Below are 24739 nucleotides of genomic sequence, written 5' to 3' on the forward strand. Positions count from 1 at the left end.
AATTGCCATTAATATTTGGTGTACCGATACCAGGCGGTGGTTGTCTGCCATAGCCCGTGAGTGTCAAAAGTGGCCTGTGTAACATACAACTAGTGGTGTGTAAGTTGGATGCTAGTCAAGCAGCTACTCTAGCACGAAGTAGTATTTATTGGGTAGAAATGCATCAATAGGTGCACTTAATGTCAATGACACATGTCTGGAAGGGCTGCAGGACTAGTGTTGCAGGGCTTGCAAAGAGGCAGGTGCGGAGCAGTGATTGATCAAGGGGCATGAGGGTATTATGGATATTGGATCCTACAAGAAGTCACCGGTATTACAAGGCAGTGTAGAATTGAGATACTTAAACGGAGATCATTAGGCAAGGATTGTGAGTTCAGAACAAGGGCCATGAGAGAAGCGTTTTGACACTCCATAGTGTCTGAGACCCTCCTCTGTCTTGGTTCTTTCCTGCCAGGTCTCTTGGATATTGGGCTGTGTTGGGTTCTGTTAACTGTGAAACAGAGAGGATAGACGAGCTATAGAAAAGTCAATGTGTTTTCTGGGGCTCCAAAAAAATACCTTTTAAGCCAAAACCTTTGGATGCCATTAGTATGAGTTCTTCAGATTACATGGAAAAGTTTAGTCATCCTACAAGAGCAAAGCAGGAACCTGGCAGTATACACATGTTGTTACACTCCTATGGCATGTACACCATTTGGGAAGTCCAGCTGTGTCCCCCTACAAATATGTCAATGCAAGGAAATTTGGAGCATATGTGCTGGTGAAAACAAGCAGTTACCAGAGTTGTTAGGGGTTCCTAGACTTTCTACTCTAAGGTTTAGATTCTGCATTGTAGTAATAAGGTTGTGGCTTGTTTCAACTGTGAGTCATTATTCTTGATCAAACATGCCCTCCACAAATTACCTTTCAAGGGCAGAACATTCCACAGATTATTTTTAGAGATTTTTGTTTTGTTCTGCCTTTCTTAGCAAAGTAAGCAGGTGTTTTGGTAATAAAGTTACAAATAAATTTGTTAAAGTTCATTTTAAAAGAAGAAATCGGATGATAGTACAGTTTTACTTACCCTTTTTGGTTTTGTTATTTCTTTCTTTTACTGTCTCATACAATTTTTGTTCTCCTTTCCCACAGAGTGCTTGTTCTGACATTGCTGTCTTATCAGGATGTTTCATCGTCTCTTTAAAAGTAACCTGTATTAAAAATTAAGAATATCACCAGTGTTTACCAACTTCTTAAGCTTTATTTAAAGTCACCTTCCTGCCAACTAGCTTATCCAAAATAGTTATGAGCTAGCCTGTAAAAATACCTTTTCTGTTTCTTTTTCTTCTTACAGACTGCAAGTGATACCCTACATACAGACGATGAGCATGAACTCGGAGGAGATAAAGAAAGCTATCTCTGTGCGGTGTGCTTGGATGTTTATTTCAACCCTTACATGTGCTATCCATGCCACCACATCTTTTGTGAACCTTGCTTAAGGATGCTTGCCAAAGACAATCCAGCCAGCACTCCATGTCCGCTGTGTCGCACTACAATTGCCAGAGTCTTTTTCCAGACAGGTATAGAAATGAAAGTTTTTGCAATATAGAACAGTTTTCGTAGATTTCCTTCCCGTATTTCTGGCCTGAATACATAGATAGTTAAAGTATGGTAAAACTTTACTAACCAAATATAGTCATAAAAAGAAGAAAGAAGTTGTAATATGCAATGGGCCACATCCCAAATGCATGTAGAGCAAAATTCCATGATGTTAATCCACTGTGAGGTTTTCTTTGCTTTTAATTCTGCCTAGGACTATTCCATGCAGGCTTTCTCTAGGGGCAAGAATCTTGTTACAGATGTGTATTTTAAGACTTGCTGATTTTTGAAGTGAGGTTCTCATATTTTGCATTTCTTTGTTTTCCTCTTGCTAAATAATCACAAACTCCAAACATAATAAACATTTTGTCAAAATTCCTGCCAGAAAAGCATTCTTAAAATTACTAACAATGACACACAAATAAATGCTCTTTTCTTGGTTTTATGGCTTTAGTTTAGCTACAAGTGAAAATAAAGGCTGGCGGAACTATAGAATCCTCCTAACTAATCTTGTTTTTAACTTCTCCTTTCCTGGCCTCTTACGCCTTCATCTCTGATGTTCCTGACATAGCAGTAGGAAAACTTGGTGAGCAAGGGGTGTTTGATGTCAGAATGAGTACTGGGATAGAAGGAGGGTAAGTAGTGCTCTAGATGGGATACTTGGAACAGCATGAATTAAACTTTTATGCCTGGAGCTGAAAAAGGCAAATTTAAGCACCGTGAATAAAATTTCAGTATGATACCTGGAGTGAGGCCATTTAGAGCACTTAAAACTGTGCATAGACAGGTCACAAAGTAATGGAAATGACTCAGCCATGAAGGAGTGTTTTGTTTGTTTTTGCACGCTGCAGAGACCTTGCAGTGATCCTCTTTAAACTGGGCAAGTGCTGTGATGATGACAGGTTGGTATTGCAGATTAAAGTATGATTTCAAATTGACGAGCAGAGCTGCCCAGCTTCTATTTTTGGTTGTGCACAGACTCTTCCTCTGCACGGACACAACTTGGTACAATTTGATCACAAACCAGTTCAAGGAACTGACTGGGCTAATAAGAACTCATTTAGGTGGGAAGGAGACATTTTTCAAACAAACTAATTGTCCCAGAATGGTTCATTGGGGAGCTGCTGGTTTCCAGGGCAGGGACTGACTATGTCAGCAAGTCAGCAGAGAAAATGGATGGCAAGCTGCAGCCTGAGCTCTCAGCATCCTGCCTGGCTGGTGTATAGGGGTTTCAAGCTGTTCTCATTTAATTTGCTTCATGTTTAATGCTTCTTGGATTTGATGTACCAGATGAAGTGTGTTTCAACAATAGAGAATTACTTACAGTTGTTTTAGGGCTATTTAAATCTTAAAAAAGCTATTTAACAGATTCGCTGCAGCAAAATAGTACTGGGAGAGCACAAAGAATATAGAAGCCTGCTAAAAAGTATTTGCAAAACTTTTCAAGGCATTTGAAGTACTGCCATTTAAGTGAAATGTCACAAGGATTATTTGCAACCTTTGAGTACTTCATATACAATGTGTAAAAATACCTGATGGGAGGGAATGAAGAGGGAGCCAAATTCTTCTCAGTGGTGCCCACGGGCCCGACAAGAGGCAGTGGGCACAAACTGTAACACATGAAATTCCATCTGAACACAAGAAAACACTTCTTCCTGTGAGGGTGGTCAAACAACTTGCTCAGAGAGGCTATGGAATCTCCATCTGTGGAAACACTGAAAACCCAGCCAGACACGCTCCTCGGCAACCTGCTGTAACTGACCCTGCTTGGGCAGTGTGGGTTGGACTAGCTGATCTCAAGGCATCCCTTTCAACCTAACCCATTCTGTGAAAATACTAAAAAGCTATGTAGTTTTGAGGAAAGGCATTTGTCTTGCTGAAGTGTTAATACAGTGTCATAAGTGTGTAAATAGAGAGTCTGCTGTAAACAGAGAGCTGTAACAGTGGGTGAGATTTATTTAGTATTAACAACTTCAGATAAGAGAAATCTATACGGCCTTACAGGAGATATCTGTATATTGCTATGTATGCTTAGCTTAGCAATGTATTTGAAAAGAGGTACACTAATTTTACTTTGTTTTATTATACATACATTAAGAAAAATATTTTGTAATTTCCCAGTGCATAACATACTAAGCAGCTTCTAAATCAACACATTAAGGAAGATGAGTGGTGCCAAACCACTGTAAAGGGTAGTAAGTGTTTTTTTTTTACTTATTTATTAAGCCTTTTAAAAGTTATGTTGAAGTATGCTGCTATACTTTTTGTATAGCAGCCAAACAAACAAACAAAGCAAAGTCGCTAGCATTCTTTACATATTTCTCTAATGCTGAAACTGGGATGTCTTATTTCCCTCACTAATTTATTTTGGATACTTCATGCAGCTTTCCTTTTGTATAACTGCATTTTATTCTACAAGGACATGTCAAAAAGAAAACATTTATTGGTATATTCAGAAGTTCACGTTCAGCTTGTACAGTTTTGCACCTGAACATAACTGCAACAGAAGGATGCATGTAACATGTCAAAAAAAAGCTGAAGGCTAACAGGTCAGTTATCCACCAATTGTGAAGAAAAAATTGTGCTTAACCGAGAACTACACAAAGCTGGATGCAATCCACGAGGATACTTCCTCTGGCCTGTTGCCTTCACCAAGTCAGCTTTTTTCACTGATTCTCTTGAGACTTGAGTTCCAGTCCAGATAGGTTGCTCATGTGGTGTCCACCATGCATTCCCATCTTTCTCAAAGATTTTCTTAAAAGCCCTTCTTTGATCAGGATAAAGTCACATCTGGTCAGATGACAGGGTGCCCAGGATACATCTACAACAACAGCTTTTGATCTGATTGCAGCAGCCCACTTCAAGTAACTCTGTCTTTCAAATGCCTCTCATATATGCTCAGTAGCATATAAAGCACTTACATAAAAATTAAAAACCACTAGTGAAAAATACACAGCTTGTTCCTTTTACATTTAGGAAAGAAAATGGCCTCTTTCTCCTCAGTAACAGAGGTTTATGGGTGCAGTAGCACTCTTCTCACATAATGAGATAGAAGGATTTGGAGATTTCTGTACTCTGCATGCATTCTGTAGCCTCGTCCCACTTCCATTCTGACATGGTGAAATACAGAAAAATTTTTAGAATAAGACCAGCATATTCTTTTTTGCTTGAAATCTGCTGATGCCTCCCTCTTATATAGAAAAAAGCTACTGCAACCAAAGGGCATTCGGAATTTTTTCTTCTTCCTGGAGCCTGCTCACAAAAAGCTGAGCTTTCTCAAATTTGCCAGAGAAGAAGATTTGATCCTTTCATAAAATATCAATTATTGAAAAGTATGTACAATTGCAATGAACCAGGTAAAGCAATAATACATAAGCCTTTTCATAAGATCTGTGAAGGGCCTTTTCTTTCTTTTATGGTAAGAAGGAATTATGGTAGCAGCTGCTATTATTAGCATTTATCTGGAGCCATGGTGGTTTGAAGGGTCAAAATGGGGGGTTTTGTAATTTTTCTGTTAGCAGCAGAACACTTCTGTGGTAAGAAAATATGGTTATTATTAAATTTATTTCCATTTCTGTATTGCTATGGATAGGTTATTTTTGGCAGGTTCAAGTTGTAGTCCACGTAGCTGTTTCACCAAATTATATCCCAAGAAGCTAATGATTTCTTGAGATTAATAAAATACGTCAACCCTTGAAATCTGTCAGTAGTCATTCTACAAATGTGTTCTTAATTCCTGCTAATCCACCACATTTTAAAAAATATAAAAAATAATTTTTAGACTCCACCTCTCCTTGCATTACTATTACTAAGTAATAGTGTTAAAAACCAGTATCAACTGAGCAAACATAGCCTGCTTTATTATATACTTAATTTTGCTAGAATTTGACATCATCTTTCCTTAATGCTTTTTTTCAGAGGAACAGAATCATAACAGGATGTGTAAGACTTGTTCTTGCTATATCTGGAAATGCTTGGGTTTGTGTGATTTTAAAACAATTTAAAAGATGTTATAATCAGAAAATGGATTACACAGTAGATAAGGCATGTTTATTTTGTAGTAAAAATGTATCCAAATTATTGCTGTATTTACAGCATTGATGTATACATTCTTTCCCACTGTAGATCTGAACAACTCTACTAAATCTTTTTTCCCTATGGAATATTTGAAGTTAAAAGAAAATTTTCAAAAATCAAATTCTGCAAAATGGCCTTTACCAAGCTGCAAGAAAGCCTTCAGAGTTTTTGAAGGTAAGTTTTTTCATTTTTTCCTAAACTTCACTCAGTCTTGAGTATCACATTTGAACATAAACCTCTAGCTCTAACACATGCAGTAGAAAATCAGAGATGGATATTGAAGTAGAGCTGAGTTAAATTCTCCTGGGTGACTCATATAAAGACTATCTCTGTGTATACCTTTTTATTTATTCTTAAATCTTTAATTTTGTGCACACTATCAGGATAATTGTATGTAGCTTCCAGTTTGGAAAAAATTGTGTCTGCATAGTGGAATAAAGAAAATTACTGGAAAATGTTTAAGTTGGATCACTGAAATGTAGGATTCACTGTTTACCCATGTTTCCCTGTTTTCAGTCTAGTGACCTTCCTTCACCAGGTTTCATCAATGTTTACCTACATACTTACTTTCTGTAGTGCTGAGTCTTGCTAGCAGATATATTTTTTCTGTTTCTAAGAACAAAATAGATTCTAAAAGTATATGGAAAAAATAAAACAGAACATCTTTTTTATATTCCTTTTGTGAGTCTACACAGACCTTTCTACAAGTAAAAGTTGATAAATTCTGGTACTCCACTTCTAAAACTGTGTCATGCAAAGTCATGATTTGACACTGAAATGCTCCTACCTATGAAAAATTAGCAACTTGAGATGTTTGAGGTATTAATTAATTAATTGATTAGTTAATTAATATTGATCATCTTTGGTATTATTCAGAGGGGAAGCTGTTGGCAGGAAAAACAATGAGTATTTCTTTTCTCTATCGGCCACTAATGTAGTGTTATTGATGCAGAGCTTATTGGTCTGCTGTAATACATTACTGTATGTATATGACATAGTTCATACATGTTCCATAGTGTCATATGAATTGTGTCTTTTGTAAGTATGAAAAGCTACCACACTGAGCTTTGTACAAACATAAATAATTAAAAATAAAAGGAAGATCTGGAGAGGTCATACAGCTTCAGTATCGTGCTGCCTGAAAACTGGGCATGTCATTCCACAAATGTAGTTCAGAATGCTGGATTTACATGTCTCCAAAGGATAGCCTAAAAGTCCCACACCATGTGGGAGCACGATTTGATCTAATTAATAGGTGACCAAACCACATAGCTGTCTGAAACTTTGTCTTTGCCTTCTTAAATACAAGTGTCACTGCCCTGTCTCTCTCTTCTGAATTTTTATTTGACTAAAAGCTCCTGCACGGTTTGTGTCAGTTCAAAATGCAAGTGTATAGTATTTTCTTCCTGGATGGTATTTTTGGGCTTACATCTAAGTTTTGCTTGGCAACATCTAAAGTTCCATATTTGATTTTCCTAGCTTTGTTTATGTTCCATGCCTCAGGAGGCTCCCAGGGACTTCACAGGTGTAGAAGACTGAGCATACTGGCAGCAACAGCCTTCTTACACTATAATAGATGCCTTCACAAATGCAGAACAATATCGCTGAGAGTGTACAGGAAAAGATGGTACTTAGATTAATTTTTGTTTAATTAGGAAGATAACAGCCTAATAACATTTTAGAATTGCAGGAAGCAAAGTGCAAAGATTAGGAAGAACAGAGTAAATACATGAGTAGAGTGAATGGAGTGAAAAAGGATATGATTACAGTGCTTAGAAAGCAATGAAAACATGCAGCTTTGAACATGAGAATAACTGGCCCTTTGCAAGACAATACTGCATTGTCAAGGAAGAAATTCTGTGGCCCTGTTAGAAATGTATATGCTTCGTTGTCTAGTTCATGTCCAGCAGATTCAGTGATCACTGAGAGTCTAGTAGCTCTTTTCAAACTTCATATGATTCCAGTTTTCCATATGACAAAACTTCTTGCACAATATTAATACTCTGGACATAAAAACATTGAATTTTCAACAGTAAACTACTCATTAGAGATGCTAGGTCTGATTTTATCAGACCTCAGAATTAGATTGGGATGCAAGGAGAGAAAGATGGCTGTTGAAAAGCCTAGATTATGTAGTTGATTTATAAGTTTGAACTAATGTAGACTTTCTGAATGTTGTAGGACTGCTGGATAAAATGAAACATTTTCTCTTTTTCCTTTTTTGCCTGAAGTGATTCACTGAGCCAGATTTGGTAATTAATATCTGAGTTTTCTTTCATATGAGATATTCATGAGGAATGTAAAACTATCTTCTCACTAAAAACAATGCCAAACTTTTGTAGCTTTTGAGGTTTTGTACAAAAAGTAAGAGACTGCAGCACTGTAGCACTTTTATGCTTCAGGGCAGATGCAAGTTGCTCCAGAATAGCTTGTCCTTATAATGCACTGCATTTTCTTCCAATTATAATTATTAACATAATTCCCATTTGTTTCATAAATATTGCATATGGCATTGCTTTCTATATGGTATGCTCTATTTGGTCAAGGATAGGTTAATGGCAAAATGCTACTCAAGAATGAAAGCCGATCTTCTCTTACCATTCAGATTTGTAATATATATGAAAGTTAAGAAGCTAGGTTTAAATATTCCTCTAAAATGAGAAATGAGCTAAACAAAGATATTACTTTTGTTACTGTTTTCAGTGTTGGTAACTTTTAAAAAATGTAATTGCACAATAGAAATAGCATCTCAAATAATGATTTCCCTAAATAGACTTAAAAATAATTAAATAGTGTAGTTTGAGTAGGACAGTTAAATAGCAAATGTGCTCAATTGGATCCCGTTACCATATATTTATAGTTTAATAACTTTGTAAGTGTAGCCTTTGCATGCCATTAAATGGGAGTTGCATTCTTTAACCGCAGTCACAAAAAGTTCACAAATTAAGGGTAAGTCTCCAAAAGTAATTTGAGACCAAAAATGTGGACTAAAAGAAGTGATAAAGATAATTTAAATTGAAAATAACGATACTTAATTTGAGTGACTATGGTGTAGTCAAATGCAGGAATTATAAAAAAACAGAGACATTTAGTGCACTGGTCCTAAAAGGATTATTTGAAAAGCGTTTGCATAAATCTGAGACAGAAATACATTGAAGAGACCAGATAGAGTAATCAAGATAGTGATGGTAATGTAAAAGGGTGCTGACTGACTGCTTATAGAGAAAGGTTGTAGCTACACCTGAAGATAAGTACATAGCTGGGCATTCAGAATGGAGGGGAGGGGGGTGATGAAACCTCTGAGTTACAGCCCTTGGTGACCATTTCAAGATATAATTATTACCAGGCTAATAGGAAATCCTTCCAACTGTTTTTATGCTAACTTTATTATTTAAAATATGATGAGTAAATTGGAAGTGGAAAAGCCTATTTAGAAATAGAGTAATTCTTTTTATCTGTTTTTTTTTTTAAAAAAGCTTAATCTAGAAAACATTCCCCCAGTGCTGCATCCAGTGAAATCTGTGCTGGTTCTTTACTGATCTCATCTGTTTAGTGACTTAATAAAAAGCTATTGACTTCTGCATCAGTCAAGGATTACAAGAAACTGTTTTCAATGCCTGCTAATATTAGTGGCCATTCCCACCACCTCAGTAGGTCACATCTGCCATGTCCTTTTAGGTAATCATTCTCTAGAGAAAAGGGTGTGCAATCTCCTACCTATTTTTTAAAAAAAGAAATGTTATGAAAGCTTTTAGTAATATCTGTTGATACATTTTTGTATCTCTGTCTTTGAAATCAGGGTACAACACTTTAAAATCTGCTTTCCTGATTCCATATTCTTGTTACCATGATTTCAGTTAGATAGGCAAAGGAAGGAAGTTAGTAGCTGTCAAAATTTACAATGAAAAATTACCTCAATTAGGTTTTAATATCATACTTTTCTGTTTAGAAAAGAAGAAAAAAACTAATACTGTTTTTCAAGTTTCTGATGTGGTGATCTGCTGAGAAGAGAAACAAGATAGGTGTTAACTGAAAACAGAAGGTGCAGCAATGATATTAGCTAGAAAGAGTAATAAGTCTCTCAGAATAATCTTTATATTGAGCTATTTTTTCCAAGTCTTATTATTCCATCCTTCCTCATTGCAATTCCCCCCCCCCCCCCCCTTCCCCCAGTTAATTTCCTTACTTCCTTATTTCTTTGTTTTAAGTTGTTTGTTCCTTTGTCGTACTACTCATGACTGCAGTAGTGGAACCATGCAATGCTGCTTCACCAAAAGGCTTTCCTTTTTAAGCCAGGATCCATCTGATTCTTCAGTATTGCTTGTGGAATCACAAAAAGCTAATTTGCACACATACATTTCTCTTAAGATGCATTTACAGTCTATAGTCTTCACAGTAAGTGAATTTCTGCCTCAAGGAGACACACGCTACTGGGAGGTGTTGTCTTTGAGCATCTGTTATGCCTATAGTACACTAAGACGGAAAACACAGAATCCAAGCACTGCTGGTTGAGTTTGTCTTAGGTCAGCTGGACTGATGGCAACTTTTTCATTTTACTGATTTGTCAGAACTTGGACTCTAACATTTGCACCCATTTTCTTTACCCCTAAGTCCTTACATCACTGATAAGAAACACAAGACTGGTTTCTTGGTTCCAAGGTCCCACTTGGGTCCCATGGCGAGTAGCCTTCAAGCCTTCATTTTTCCACCTCACCAAGCAGAAGTGAATCTGAAAGATAAACAAAATAATATAGAAGGGGAACTTCAAGGTACAAAGGTCAGTGCCACAGATGTGTCTTAAGCTTCAGCATGCTAGCCCTGCCACTTTCTGTCCCTGCTGTTTTGCCAACAGTGTTAGTACAAAGCATTGTGTAGGTATCAATAGCCGCCTTTATCTTTTAATCTGTTTTGCAGAGGCTGTTCTTTAGAGACTTCTTCAGAGCCACAGTCCCATTGGAAAAGATATTTCATAGCATTTTCCCAGTCCTAAAAACTGCATGCAGAGCTAGCCTGTGTAGGGGAGTGATATACCTCTCAGAAATCATGGCCACTCAGTTGTTTCTATTGGTTCATCAGTGCATTGAAGGGAATTAAATTCTAGATAATCTGTATGTGTCATCAGGATTGCTTGTTTCCATTTAACCATGATACTATAAGAGTGCTGTACTAGGAATATTGATAGCTATAATTATGCAACACCAAGGATTGTGATAGAATAGCCACGGTCAACAAGCACATTGAAGCTTTTCCCTGTGTATTTCTTGATATGTCCTTGAATGAATGTTAGATTGGCATCTTTACTTCTGCTTGGTGAGCAAAGTGTTCACACTGGCCAGTAAGACAAACCAAAATCATTTTAGACCTCTAAGGCAACCATGGTCCCACAGCTTCACTGGAGGGACACAAATGAACTTGTAGGGCAGTTAGAGGTATTGCATCTTTCACCCTGCAGACTGCAAATTCCAAAAGTCTTTTAAGAATGTTTTTTTCTGAAGATGCTTGAAAAACAGCTGTGTTAAGGATAAGAGGGAACATCCTCTCATCCATTAATAGCTGTTTGAAAGATACAAACAAAGGATGGAAATAAATAATTCATTTTTTCTCACCGGAGGGACATTAGCAGTCTGGTCCATATGGGTATATGGTACAGTTTGTACTATCCAGCATATTTGTCACAGAAATGTAGGTGATAACATTTGCTTACAGTACTGAAATATTGGGGATAATAAAAATGAAAGCAAAGAGCAAGCAGTGACAGAAGACTGTCATGGTGCTGAGTGATCCTCAGCAATGTTTAAATCATTTTCCTTTCATCACAGAAGGAGGTAGTAAACTGGAAGGGTGCAAAGAAGATAAATAAGAACATCAGTTTTAAATTACTTCCTGATGAGGAATGTGTAAACAGACTAGGACGCTTCAGCCAAAACAGGAAATGACTAAAGAAGGAGGATGATAGAGGTAATTAAAATCATAGGAGGCATGGCAGAAGTGAATGGGCTGCTGTTATTCACTGTCTCATAATGTCCTGCTAAAGGACATTAAATAAAATTATAATTACCCCAGAGCATGGTTTCAAATAATGGCAGATTTTTGGAAGAAAAATGGAGTAAAATGTATTTAACTCAAAGATAACACATTTGCCTGTAGAGATCCATGAACTGCAAGTCCTGGGACCTGAGAGAGAATACCACGAAAATACTGCAATATGCTTGCCCTCTTCTTAAGTTCTTTCCTTGCCATTCATGAATTCCTCATCGTTTGGCTTTGTCAGTGGAGGAATGATATGGTAGGAAGAAGACCTTCAGCCTACTCTTAGTATCCCTGTTCTTATGAGATATCCTACAATTTGATGACAATCAAATAAGATTGCATAAATATTTATTATTTGACCTCTATAAAGACAATGGAGAACAATATGTAATCCAAGTTAAACCAGCCTAGGTAAACTTTGAATTAGTAGCTTTTTGAAGTGGTTCATCACAGAATCTGTTTAAAGCATAATATATCTCTTGGTCTTAAATTTTGTGTTTTCTGTAAGATCCTGCTGAAACTAGCTCAGGTTATGACAGGTCTCTGTGAACAAGTGGAAGCAAAAATGCCTTCCATCTTCATCACTGGCAGGAATTAGCATGTATCTTCCTGTGCATTTTGGTGAAAGTCGGGAATGATCCTTGCCAGCTACGCCAAACAGAATAGCAGAAAGATTGTGGCCACTGAGTAATGACCAATAAAATTGGTTATATTCCTAATTGGCTGTGAACTGATTATGTTTAGTAAAGACTATGTCAGACATGCTTCCCCAGCACACTCCCCCAGTCCTCTTGGCACTGAAATGCACTGCATAGGAGAGCAGTTTGTACTGAAGTAGCCCACTAAGAGTCTCAACTCAGCTGTTGTAAACATATCTTGCCTTGAAAGTTAAGTTTGCCTGGTATTAAATCTTTTGGTTTGATGCCTCATAGAAATCCCATTTACTGTAAGAAAACAAAGAATTTTTGGCTGGGAATAGATTGTAGAGATACCAGTTGGCTTCATCACTATCAATGAGTTAATAGAGAAGAAAGTAGGATGAACATGTACATTGTCTCTGCTACCTAACATGCCTGTGATTTCTGTTTTGTACATCTGTACCAGTGACACAGATAGATCCACAGCATTCCAAAATCTGGACATGAGCATGGGTTGAGTTTGATCCTAGATCACTTACTGGGTAGAAAACTCCTAAGATTTCTGAAGGAATGTGTACTTGCATAGCATAATTATAAAAAGTGAGGCAACATTTTTGGGGCAAGGCAAAGTTTTGGAGACCCCTAAAAGTGAAAACAAAACTTGAAATTTTAATTTGGTGAAGGACAAAAGAATCATGAGAGAACTTAAGGTGACATGTAAGAATAATAAGAAAGAAAAGGTGATTGTAGTTTTCAGAGCCAGATTAAGCGTACCTTCTCAAAGAAGCAAGAGATGAGCAAACAGCAGACTAAGGTGAGGAGACTTTAGATTAATATCTTAGCTGAATAGATAAAGATGGATGTTTGAAATGGTGTCAGAAAAAGTCAGAGATAACCATTACAGTTTTAATGAAGGATTAAAGGAGTTTTTTAACAGTTCATAAATATATTTTTTAGATTTTAAATAGCTTACTTCTTGAGAACTCTTCAAGTAACTTTCCTTGGTGCGTTTTTTTTTTTTAACATATATGAGTGCTTTTCAGCAGCTTCCAAAAAACTGTTTAAGTATTGTCAGCACCAGAAAACTTTCTGTTCAGAAAAACTGTGCCAGCTTTCTCAAGATGTGTTCTTGTGCTTTGTGTTTTTCATTCTCTGGAGGATTTAATATATATTTTGTTTGCTGAGATGGGAAGTAGGAATTTTGGGGGTTGACATTAGCTAAAGCTGAGTATGAATTTGTTCAAAGACAGTAGTATGTGTCCAAGATAGGTCATTCACCCGTTTTTCTGGAGCAATTAAGGGAGGCATGTTGTCAGACAGCTAGATCTGCAAATAAACTTAAATGCTTTGTGTAGATATACACAGCCTTGTCTTACAGAGGGGTGTGGTGAGGCACTGGCATGCCTACCCCGTGTATTCCCTCTGACCTTTGCTGTCAGACTGACCCTGTCTTAAGACAAGTAAAGCCAATTCATTAATTTATTTTAAAGAAAGTATTTGTATTACTGTTCTTACAGTGTTCCAGTAAAGTAGGCTTAAAACATCAAAGTTTTAAGCACTGAAAGAACTGTGGACAGCAACGTGTATCAAAACTTCGCAAAGTTTTTGTTAAATGACTTTAACAAAATGTAGCAATTGTGCAAGTCAAGAAATAAGCATCTAAAGACAATTAAGCAGTATGCCAAGTAGCATTCACACTAGAGACAAGCATCAGTATGAAATCCTTTCTAATGTTATTTTATACTTACTCACTCATCTGGAGCTACCTTTAAGCCTATCTGTGAATATCAATAGCATATTTTATGTATTTTATACAGTAGCAGTCCTAACAAACGGAGCCTAAAGGGTTGTAAGTAATTAGAGAGGAGTTCTGGGGAAGAATGAACCTAGAGGGAGGTGATGCCATTATAGTAATATGACATAAAAGGTTAAAGGCTGTTATGATGATAATTTAGCAAGGGTTGCTGACAGCTGAAATATAGTATGTGATCAGCTGGGGAGATGACAAATGTAAAGAAAACATAAACTTGTAACATGATTTTTAGAAATGTTCAGTGATAAAAAGTAGGAACAACAGAAGAGAGTGCTGATAATGAATAGAGTTCAAGACCATGGTGAGTAAAAGATTTAGTAAAGAGAGAGTGGAAGAGAAATAGAAAATATATTAAAAATTAATAAGAAAGTTCATAGAGTCAGAATATTCTGCATACTTTTAAATTTATTTTTTTTATATAGGTTATTGGTGCATATACCATGGAAAGTTAAATACATCATGTTGCTGTTTGAAATTCCCTGCTTTTCATTGTCTGCACTGTCATGGCAAGGAGAGAAGCTGTCCACAAGTTAAATTCACTGTTAAGATAGAGTTTTTCTACATGCAAATGTGAACAAAACTGATTACAAATCCCTACTTCAAGACAAATGTGTGAAAATTACCATAACTATATGTCATCAATATACATGTAGAAAACCTACCTTTAAAATTAAAAGAAGACATTTAATGGTTTTGAATGTGTGCAGACTGTGAATTTAGATCCACGACATGCTCTCATAGGGAGACCATGCAGCTTCATTTCTTGCTGTCAGTCATCAACACTATATGGACTGCAGTCAGAACAGGTGTGGTGAAGGGGAGGGTGGTTAAAGAAGCCAATTTTCTTTCAAATATTCATTTGATAGTCAATATAACTCATTGAAATTCAAATAAATTTCATTTATTCACAGAGCTAGTTTGCACCCTGAAAAAGAAGGACGTGAATTCCAATTACTATATATTATTTTTATTTCATGACCACTAATTGAATTTTGAAATAAAGTGGTTTGAAAGTATGAGAGTAGATTTTGCTATAAATATTTTTTAAAAACTGTTGTATGATGTCCTGCCTGTTTGGTACTTAGTGTGTTATGGTTTAGGGAAAGAAAGAAAAAGCAAAGAAATAATTCACTCAGTTACTTTAAAAAAAAATCTGCTTGCAGACTGGCTATCAAAATTCCTTCACAGCTTCCACACTCAAATGACTTTTATATTGTGAAATGTGAGATTAATTACTCCTGTTCTAGTATGCATCCCAGCACTTAAACTAGCCAATTAGCTTCTTTTTATGAGTATTGATATTTATAGAACAATAACATATGTTTGGACAGAGTATGTTTCCTAAGTTCATTCTGCCCTCCCATGGTCCTCTTGCTTCTTGATTCATTTATTTCCAGGGAAATAAACAGCCCAAAATCAAACCCACAAGTTGTTCTAGTTTTGCTTTGAATTTATGAGAGAGGCTGGGCACAGTAGTTTTTAAATATTTCTCATAAAGTCGGTAAATAGATTTCATATTTAATAAATAAGCAACAATGCTAGCTATGCAAAATAATGTACAATGTGTATGTGTGCATTGATTTATGGATTTTGACATTCATTTTTAAATCTTTCTCTTGTTTCTCTTTCAGTAACATGATTCTTTGATATATTAGCTAGCTTTATGGTTTGTGTTTTAATCAGTAAAAGCTGAATTATTAGCCTACAAAATAGCAAGAGGTAACTGCTTTCACACATTTTTATTTGGTTATTTACTTAATATTCAGAATGTTATTGTTAATTTATGGTAGCAGCACTATATTTATGTTTCAGAATTCAAACAAATGGTGGGAACATGCAAAAAACTTCAGTTAGAAGTAGTTCTTCCTGAAATACAATGAGCTGTATTTTCATGGAAAAAAATCTCATTTCCTGTACAGACTAAAACCGTCAGATCTTTTTGTCAACTGTAAATATTTGTAATTTTGAATGAATAAAATTCACAGTATTTCACAGAGGAAAAAGGCTTGAATGAGAAATTGTCTCCTTTCTGTCCTGAAGGCCTTAAAGGTGATAATTGCAGTGATTAACAATAAATTGTCCAAAGAAATGCTGAATTCAAGTACAGCTTTTATGTACTGATGTGTAGTATATAACCTTAAATCTTGGGTTTATTTTGATTACATACCTCTGTGGAAAAAGTCAGAGAATCCTACAGAAAAGAGGAATAGATGATCATATTTAGAATCTTGAAAAAAATATGGAAAGTTAGAGCAATATGAAATAAATATTTGTCAAAACTGTAACTGCTGCAAGAACTTCTATGGATTATTTTGGGTTGGGTTTTTTTTTTTTTTCTTTTAATTGCTAAGTGATTTCTGGTTCATTTGTGTATTTTCACTTCCCAGATCCATGTAGGATTTATTAGTTTTTAAGAGAGTAGAGATGATTCTTAGAAATAAGTGCCAATAGTTATGTTGATACTGATGGGTGAGAAGCAGCGTTTGCCTGGTAGTTGATTCTGTAGGGCTGCGGCTTTTATAAGGTTTTTGCTTCAACAGATGAAATAAATGTATGCCAGTTAGTGGCACTGCCACGTTTTGGGATTTCTGCATAGTTTAGTCTGTAGCGTGATGTTCTTTTTCTTATGTCAAATGCCTTATGGAAGTCACAAAACAAAAAGTAATTTGTAACGGGAGTGAACAGTGGTTCCTAACCACTGTTATAAAAAGGAGTGCCCCTTATGCAATCAAATCCTATATGAAAGTCTTCAGGACATGGCTTTTTCAGATTTTCACAGTAATCAGTTGCTTTTCTAGACCCTTTGCAAACAACATTCTTCGGCATCTTGAGAAGCAATTACTGTGTGTCCCCTGCTAAATTGCCTGCATGCTGCTAATTTGTTCAGGTGCAGAAGAACTGTATTGTATGCACAGTGAGTTCAATAAATAGCACTTTATACACATGCAAATAACTGCTTAAACAGAATTTACCTCTTGGGACTGTCGCAGATTTCAACATTTAAACCAAAAGCCCTGCAGAAGTCCTACAGCTAGCAAGACAGTCATCACAGTGAATATAAAAATGGTTTCAGATAAGGATTACGTCCGGTCTCAATACATTTTACATCCAGGTTTTCTAAAGCCTAACTGCTAGCAGAAAGTAGGACTTGGATTTTGGGGATAGAAAAGGAATGCAGAGATGTTTAGACCATCATGTAAATTTAGTCACACATGGGTATAAGGTGCTGACAGCTCATGAGAGCCCACAGATGAAATCAGAAGGGCAAAAGCAGAGAAGTGTTCAAAGAGAGCAGAGAGGAAATGAGGGGAAGGTAGGAGTAGGATAGCGAGGGAGGTTTGGGAAGATGATTGGACTTGACAGCGAGAAAGGCCTTGAAAGGTGGTGGAAGAAGTTTTAACGTAGGAAAGCTGGAGATTCTGGTGTGCATCCTGGGACAAGAGGAGTTTGGAATTTGAGGGCTCTCTCTAGAAAAGAAAGAGATTTTGACTTCTGATAAAATCAGTGTGTGGAGCTGTAATATCTGAGATGGGAGGATAGGGAGGTTTAAGCTTTTCATGCAGGAGGAGGAGAAAAGATAAAACTTTGGATCTGACAGGATATTAGTTGGGTTGAATGGCCTTGCTTTGGGAATTTGAGTTTGCCAGAGAGATTGAGACTGAGTTAGAGCTTGGGTGGGACACAAGATCTGAAGTCAATAGTATGTGCTGGCAGGCATTCACACAGGGTAAGTGCCTCATAAACTTCTCTAGTACTATATGCTTTTTGCTTTGTTGGAAATACAGGTCTCATAGCTCATTTTAAATAGCAAATCTTGCAATCTAGCTATTATATTAGCATAACTAGAATGTGATGTGCATGTTGTGCATATGGGAGAAGGCTGGTGTTTATGCAAGAAGTTTGGGATCATACCTTGTTTGTGAAAGCAGTGTAGAAACACTCTATCCTTGAAAAAAGTACAGAATGCTGGGAAATTCTGGCCCATTTCTCCACACTATCATCGGGTCTGCAGATGACAAGAAATTGGAGGACCAGTTGGTAGATTCAGTGGTGGGGCTGCTATTCAGAGAGACCAAGACAGGCTGGAGAAATGGGCTGAAACACTAAAGCAGGTGCTCCAGCAGATTAAGTCCCTTACTAATCATACTAAATTATTCAATTCACTGATGATAGTAAATAAGGACTCAATATCTAACAGTTCTCTTGGTCAGTGACCTCAAGGAGGGAACAGAATGCACTCATATGAGGTCTGCAGAGGGCAATAAATTGGTGGACAAGTTGATAGACTTAGCAGCAGGGCTGCTGTTCAGAGAGACCTAACAAACTGCAGAAATGTGCTGAAAATAACCTTGTGAAATTCAACAAGGACAAATGCTGAGTCTTGCACCTGGGAAGGAAGAGCCCCTGGCAGTGAGACAGGTTGGGCACTGAAAGCCTGGGGAGCAGCTCTCTGTAAAGGACCTGGGGGTCCTGATGGAGAGCAAGCTGCTTATGAGCTGGCAGTGTGCCCTGGCAGCAAAGAAGGCCAACAGCATCCTGGGCTTTATGAACAGGAGCGTGATGTATGAACAGCAATAAATGAGGGAAGTTTGTCTCCCCTGCTACTCAGCAGACCACATCTGAAATAACTGCAGTTTTGCCCCACCTCAATACAGGAAAGAAGGCAGTAAATCGGAGCAGGTTTAGCAGAGGGACATTAGGATGGTCAGGCAACTGGAGCACTTGACCTGTGAGGAGAGGCTGAGGGAACTGGCTTGTTCAATCTGGGGGAGGGTAGGCTTTGGAGAGGATCACCAGGCAGCCTTTACCATACCTATAAGGAGACCACCAAGAGGACAGACCAGCTGTTCACAGTGGTGCGTGGCAGGAGGATGAGCAATAACAGGCATGAGAGGTTCAGACTGCAAGTAAGAAAAACACTTTCACTGTGAGGACAGTCAAGTGGTGGAGCAGTTGCCCACAGAGGCTGTGCAATCTCCATAATACATAATATTCACTATGATGAGCTGTAAATTAGCTATTGTCACTTAAGGAAAGAGATGTGGGCAATACTTTGATTAGATTTCTGAAAACATTCAATGCACAGCCATCACCAGAAGGTAAGCAGGAATGATTAGGATCATAATAAAATGGAAAACGTTACGTCATTATCTAGATTTATGGTGATCCCATATCTCCAGTTTTGCATATAATTTTAGATGACATCATCACAAAGAAGGGTAAGTCAGGATGAAGCATAATGTGGAAGGGAAGATCAGAAGTATGGAAGCTTTTCCATACAAAGGGAATTTACAAGTTTTTTGTTTGTAAAGGATATAACAGAAGACAGATACAAGAGGTCTGTAAAATTATGAATGTCATAAAGATGTTTTAGGAAAGATTGTTTGCCGTATCTCAGAGGTATTCTTGCATTAGCAGTTATATCAGCCACAATAGATAGAGCACAACAATTGGTGCTAAGGGTCAGGTGTCCACATTTGCATTTTAGGGAATGGAGCAACTTACTTCCAATAACAGGGCTGAGTGCCAGTTTGTGGTTCAGGCATATTACTGGAACACATCAGATTCTTGGAGCTCATCTTCTGGTTTAGTTTCGCCTGAAAGGAAATTGATTTATTTGCTTTAGAACAGCTCCACGGGGGACACGAAGAGCAGTAAGTGGAGGCCATATGAGATCTGGTTCAAAAGTACGCAGAGACACATATAAGGAAAGAAAATCCTATCAGTGCTGTTTTAATGCATTGTTCTGATTACAGCTTCCATAGCATTGGGGTCCTAAGCTACTGGTTGCTGCAGGGGCATATATAGGAAGATGTCAGTCTGCACTTGCCTTTTTTCTTACACGCTTTCAGTAGCTTTATCTGCTGCAGCTCATAATCAGAAGAGGCTGAATCAAAATGACCTTGGTACATCTGATTACCTAAGAACACTTGTTCTTAGGTAAGCTAATTTTACAAGAGCACTTCTAATGTACACGGTTATTATAGCTAGCATATTATTCATTTGGGCACATTTTTAGAGTACAGATTTTTCATCTTCTGTCTTATATTATTTAGTCATAGCAAAATGAGGTCAGTCGATTTGTAAAATGGGAAGAATATTTAGAATTGTTTGTAGTCTTATTTTCAGCATTGCCAGTACCTGAACAAAAGGTTGCAAAACTTCAGCAGGGACATGTGCAACAGATGTGCTTATTGATGCTCTAGCAAAAATTCTTTTTGATTTGCGCACTTTGGTGGGTGTAAAAGTGCAATTTGCACACAACTTTATATTGGTTTTCTAGTAAAGGGTTTCCAGTAACAGTTTGCCGGACTCTGGTGGCACTGTGCACGCATATTCAAGTGATTTGAGTGGAAGTTCTTGTTCAGAGTATAGCAAAACAGGCATGCACAAAACAGTTGAATAAAATACATGTTGTAACAAATACATGCCCGTGTAGAAATTTTGTAAGTACTGTATTGATCAAATAAGATAGGATTTCTTTTGAAAAATTGAGTGAATAGATTAGAAGTGATTTGAAGCTCCCTCATCTTTTCTGTTTCATAATTCAAACCCCTACTCCATGTTGCTGTACAGTTTTTGAGGAACTCTATAGGTCTTAGTATTTATCTGCAGGTGGCTAGAATCAGATGCAGAGACATGGCTTATTTCCATTCTAGCTGGAGAGACAGACATCTGAAGGTATTTTTCATGGCAGAATTTAAGACAATGCTCACAGTATGGGTCACAGAGTGTGTAGCAACCTTTGTGCACGTTCATACAGAGTTTCTAAATCCAATTCTTGGTTTCAGTACTATACGCAAGTTTCTTTGGTAATATACTTCAGGGAAAAAGTTCTTTTTCTTCATTAGCGTCTGTCAAGTCATAGAATTCAGTTTACATAATAGTTGTACTATTGACATTTTCAGCTGAAGCTTATTTTATTTACAAATGATGAAAAAGAGACTACTTCAGCAACGGAATTGAAATCTATTCCACATAACTGGCTGTCAACTTTCAATAGCTTTACTCGCACTCAGGGAAGCCATAGGGATTACACATGGTGTATAATAACCAGTTCGTAATTGTATACATATCTTTATATACATAATATATAATACAGCACCAACAATTTTTCTGTGGTTTTCTGTAGCAAGAGCAGTCAGAGAATAGCCAGTTTTCCATACTGAAACTGCTCATTTTGAATGTAGAATGATTACATTACAAAGTCCAACCTGTGATAAACTCCATGCATGTTTGCTTAAGGTGCATTGCTCAGACTTACAAAACAAGACTATTACTTGTCCAAATCCTCTAGAAGGTGAGGGCTACCATTCCAAAACTAATGTAGCTACATTTTTGCATAATTCCCTGATGATCCATGTTGATCCAAAACCAGCTTCTAGCATTTTGTGTTATTTTTACTTTAGGTACAGAAATAAATAAAAAGAAAGCACAGATAGCGGTCTTGACCGAGACCCTCCAGAGAGGGTAATGTACACTAAAATTCATGTGTAAAAGGCAAAATGAATGATACAGCATTACTGATAAAATTTAATGACATTTGCTAATTGCATTTGCAAATTACATTTTAAAAGCAACATAAAACTATATTGCTATTTGACAATAATGTTTAGAAAGTGTTAGAAAAGAAATTAAGAAAAATACAGGTTTGAAATTGAGGTAAGTTGTTAAATGAGCATTTTTCAAGCAAGTTACATCTTGGCAGAAAGACATTTAAAGAAGACGAACATTTTTCAGAATTCTGTTACTGATGTTGTTTTCCAGTAATCAAAGATAATATTTTAAATTAATGCCATTTTAAATTAACACAATCTAAAGCATAACATAAAGAACAAGGAGGTCTATATCATGCTTTAAACAGATCTTCAGCATCTTTAAGCAGATATTTAGCTCATGCACTTGCATAAAATTTTGCGGTATTATAACAAAACTTTAAAAGTAAATACTTGGAATTTTTTACCTATTTTTTCCCCTGCAGTCAGTGTAGTATATTTAGCCTGGGGCAAATCTTATCCCACTTGGAGTCACTGAAAATATTTATAAAACCTCATCACTCTTTTGACCAGATTAAGATTTCATAGTCTCCAAAATAAGATAAATTGTTAGAGAGATCCTGATGTATACAGATATAGCAACTTAGTATTTATACATGACAAACTGATCCAAATTGTCATGAAAAAATAAAAAAGAAAAAAGAAAAAAAAGAAAAAGAAATGCAAAGATATCATGATGTCTAACCATGAGTGATTCTCCAAAAGAAGAATTTCTGTGTCTCAGTAGTCTAGTCAAATTTCTAAATAAAGCATTCATTAACTGAATACAGGAGAACCCGTTTGCCTGTGTAATTGAGAGTCAAAAAGTCTCTGATTAACTGTTTTGAAAAGGATACCAAAAAGAGAGAATACTTTCATTTGGAAGGCATGGAAACAATTGTGCTATAAAAGTTCTGAGCAAAACAGTAATTCAGGAAAAACAAAGAAATAGTCAATAGCCACCACTGAAAAGGAAAAATATTGTAATTCCAGAAAAGTCCTGTATTAGGATACTTTCAAAAAACACATTTCTCAATTATCTTTAATAAAGTCTGAAAATGCTAAAATTACAATTACTGGCATGTGAACACCAGTTATACACAATTATTTATATTAGTCGCAACCAGAAGACTGAGAAGCTTCAAGGAGTCTTAATCAAGCTGGACTAGAAGGCAGCACCGTAGTAGATTAAAACTGAGGAGTGCCCACTGAGACACACTGGTGTGTGGTCGTGCTCACTGAAGGGGACACGTCCTATCCACCTTGAGACTCCAACAGCCATGGTGTCAGTGCAGGAGAGAAGAGTCTGGGCAGCTCAGCGAAGACCTGTTTTCCAAAATCAAGGAATGCATCATAAAGATTGAGAGTTACCTGAAAATGGAACAAAAATCCAGACCAGTACTACTGCATTCCCTTCTTGTCCTTTATCAGCATAGGACAGGACTCCAGCCTTTGCGGCGCAGCTTCTGGCCTCTTCCCTGCGCCACAACCTGCTGTCTAACGCAGCTGCACAGACACTTCTCTAATCTCACGTGTGCAAGAACTATGCTCTGATAGTCCTTCTCTTACTGTTATCGATTTGTTAATAAGTTAAGATTGATTGATTATATTAGATTGATTGATTGATTTTATAAAATCATTTAATAGAATTAAAATATAGAGGAATAAGAAAATTTTTATGGAAAATTTACAGCTATATAGTAGAAGTAGTTATGAGATCTTTTGTACGTCCTGTACCAAGGCTAGAAGAAGGGCCTGGAACTATTGTGAAAACTTAGGTAATAACTTTAGGGTTGAAAGGTTCCTTTGTACTTAACCAGTCTTCTGTATGTAGAGGTGTATTGAAATGTCAGAGTATGAGATTAATGGGAACTGGGGAGAGTCGACTGGAACAGCTTGTAGGTGCCTGCCAAGAAACCGTGAACTTTAGTAAAAGGTAATTCCGGCAGGGGGAGATTGCGACCACCGACTCATATACCACCTACCCAAATCGTACCCTAGACCCATTTCTAGACCTTTCTAAGCTTTACTGCGCAGAATCGGATATAGGAGGAGAGTATGTAAATGATTTACGGGAAATGTTATGATTATGCATGAATAACTAATGAATATGTATGAAGAAGTTCTATATATGGAATCTGAGTTTGGGACCTGGTGTGCGTTGATCGTGAGAGGACTCGCTCACGCACCCGGCCGTCAATAAAGAAGTGTCTGCTTATCTACATCACATTGGTGTCGATAAGTTCTTCATTCCGAGATTTCGGTAACATTACTACGTGGAGAAGTCAGGGGGGAATGAAGAGGAAAGACCTTTTGGCAGGACCCCACACTCAGGCCATTCTTGGAGTTGCAGTATTTCTACTTCCACTCAAAAGGCTGTGTTTGTATCTGCCTGTATATTTTAAAGGTACTGCCAACATACAAACAGTAATTAAAAAAATTAATTTTAACCTGATATATATCATATACTAAATACTAATACATAATACTAAAGAAAGTAGGATTTATTTAGAAGAGTGTTTTTAAAAAAAAATCAAATACTAGAAACAGGAGTTCAAATGTATTTGAGCTGTTGAACTATGTGTGTACACATATGGGTGTGTCTCGATTGCTGAAGAATTCAGATAAGTAGACCTGAGGAATCCAGAGATTAACTACACAAGAGATTAACTACAGTATAATATACATATTATATATCTGTATATATACAGAGCCTTTCACTTCTAGATCACTGAATCAAATTCAGTAAAAGAAGGCATGAGAAGTGTCCATAGGTCTGGATAACTAGGCAGTTAGTGTTACTTTACTATAGTAGAGTGTGCCAAATCCAAACAAACAAATGTATTATTTTCCAGACATGGAATACAGAGTTACTTTTTAAATTTTTAAAAATCAAATCCACAGAGAGGTGCTTGTCCCACAAAGTGAGGAAACCTGTAGTGAGGTGTGAGATTTCCTGCTTCCATTTGTCATGTAAATAACTTGGGGAAGAAGAGTTAATTTTTTTCTTTTTTTTTTCCACTCAGTTTGGTTGCATTTATAAAGGTTTTTATCCCTCATCTGTTTTTCAG

The 24739-nt window shown here is 36.8% G+C and overlaps 1 protein-coding gene across 3 annotated transcripts in view; it reads left to right on the forward strand.

The window, feature by feature from the left end:
• The window catches only part of RNF180 (ring finger protein 180), a 104860-nt gene that overhangs the window by 52011 nt on the left and 28110 nt on the right, over positions 1 to 24739 (forward strand). For 2 of the 3 annotated variants that reach the window (XM_080372845.1, XM_080372844.1), the window contains 2 exons: positions 1331 to 1556; positions 5701 to 5826. In XM_080372845.1, the coding sequence (XP_080228971.1) occupies positions 1331 to 1556; positions 5701 to 5826 (352 nt within the window). The remainder of the gene's footprint in view (positions 1 to 1330; positions 1557 to 5700; positions 5827 to 24739) is intronic. The other variant, XM_080372846.1, reaches the window with a different exon arrangement.

This window comes from Falco punctatus, assembly GCF_963210335.1.
Source record: "Falco punctatus genome assembly, chromosome: Z".
In the NCBI taxonomy this organism is placed as follows: Eukaryota; Metazoa; Chordata; class Aves; order Falconiformes; family Falconidae; genus Falco; species Falco punctatus.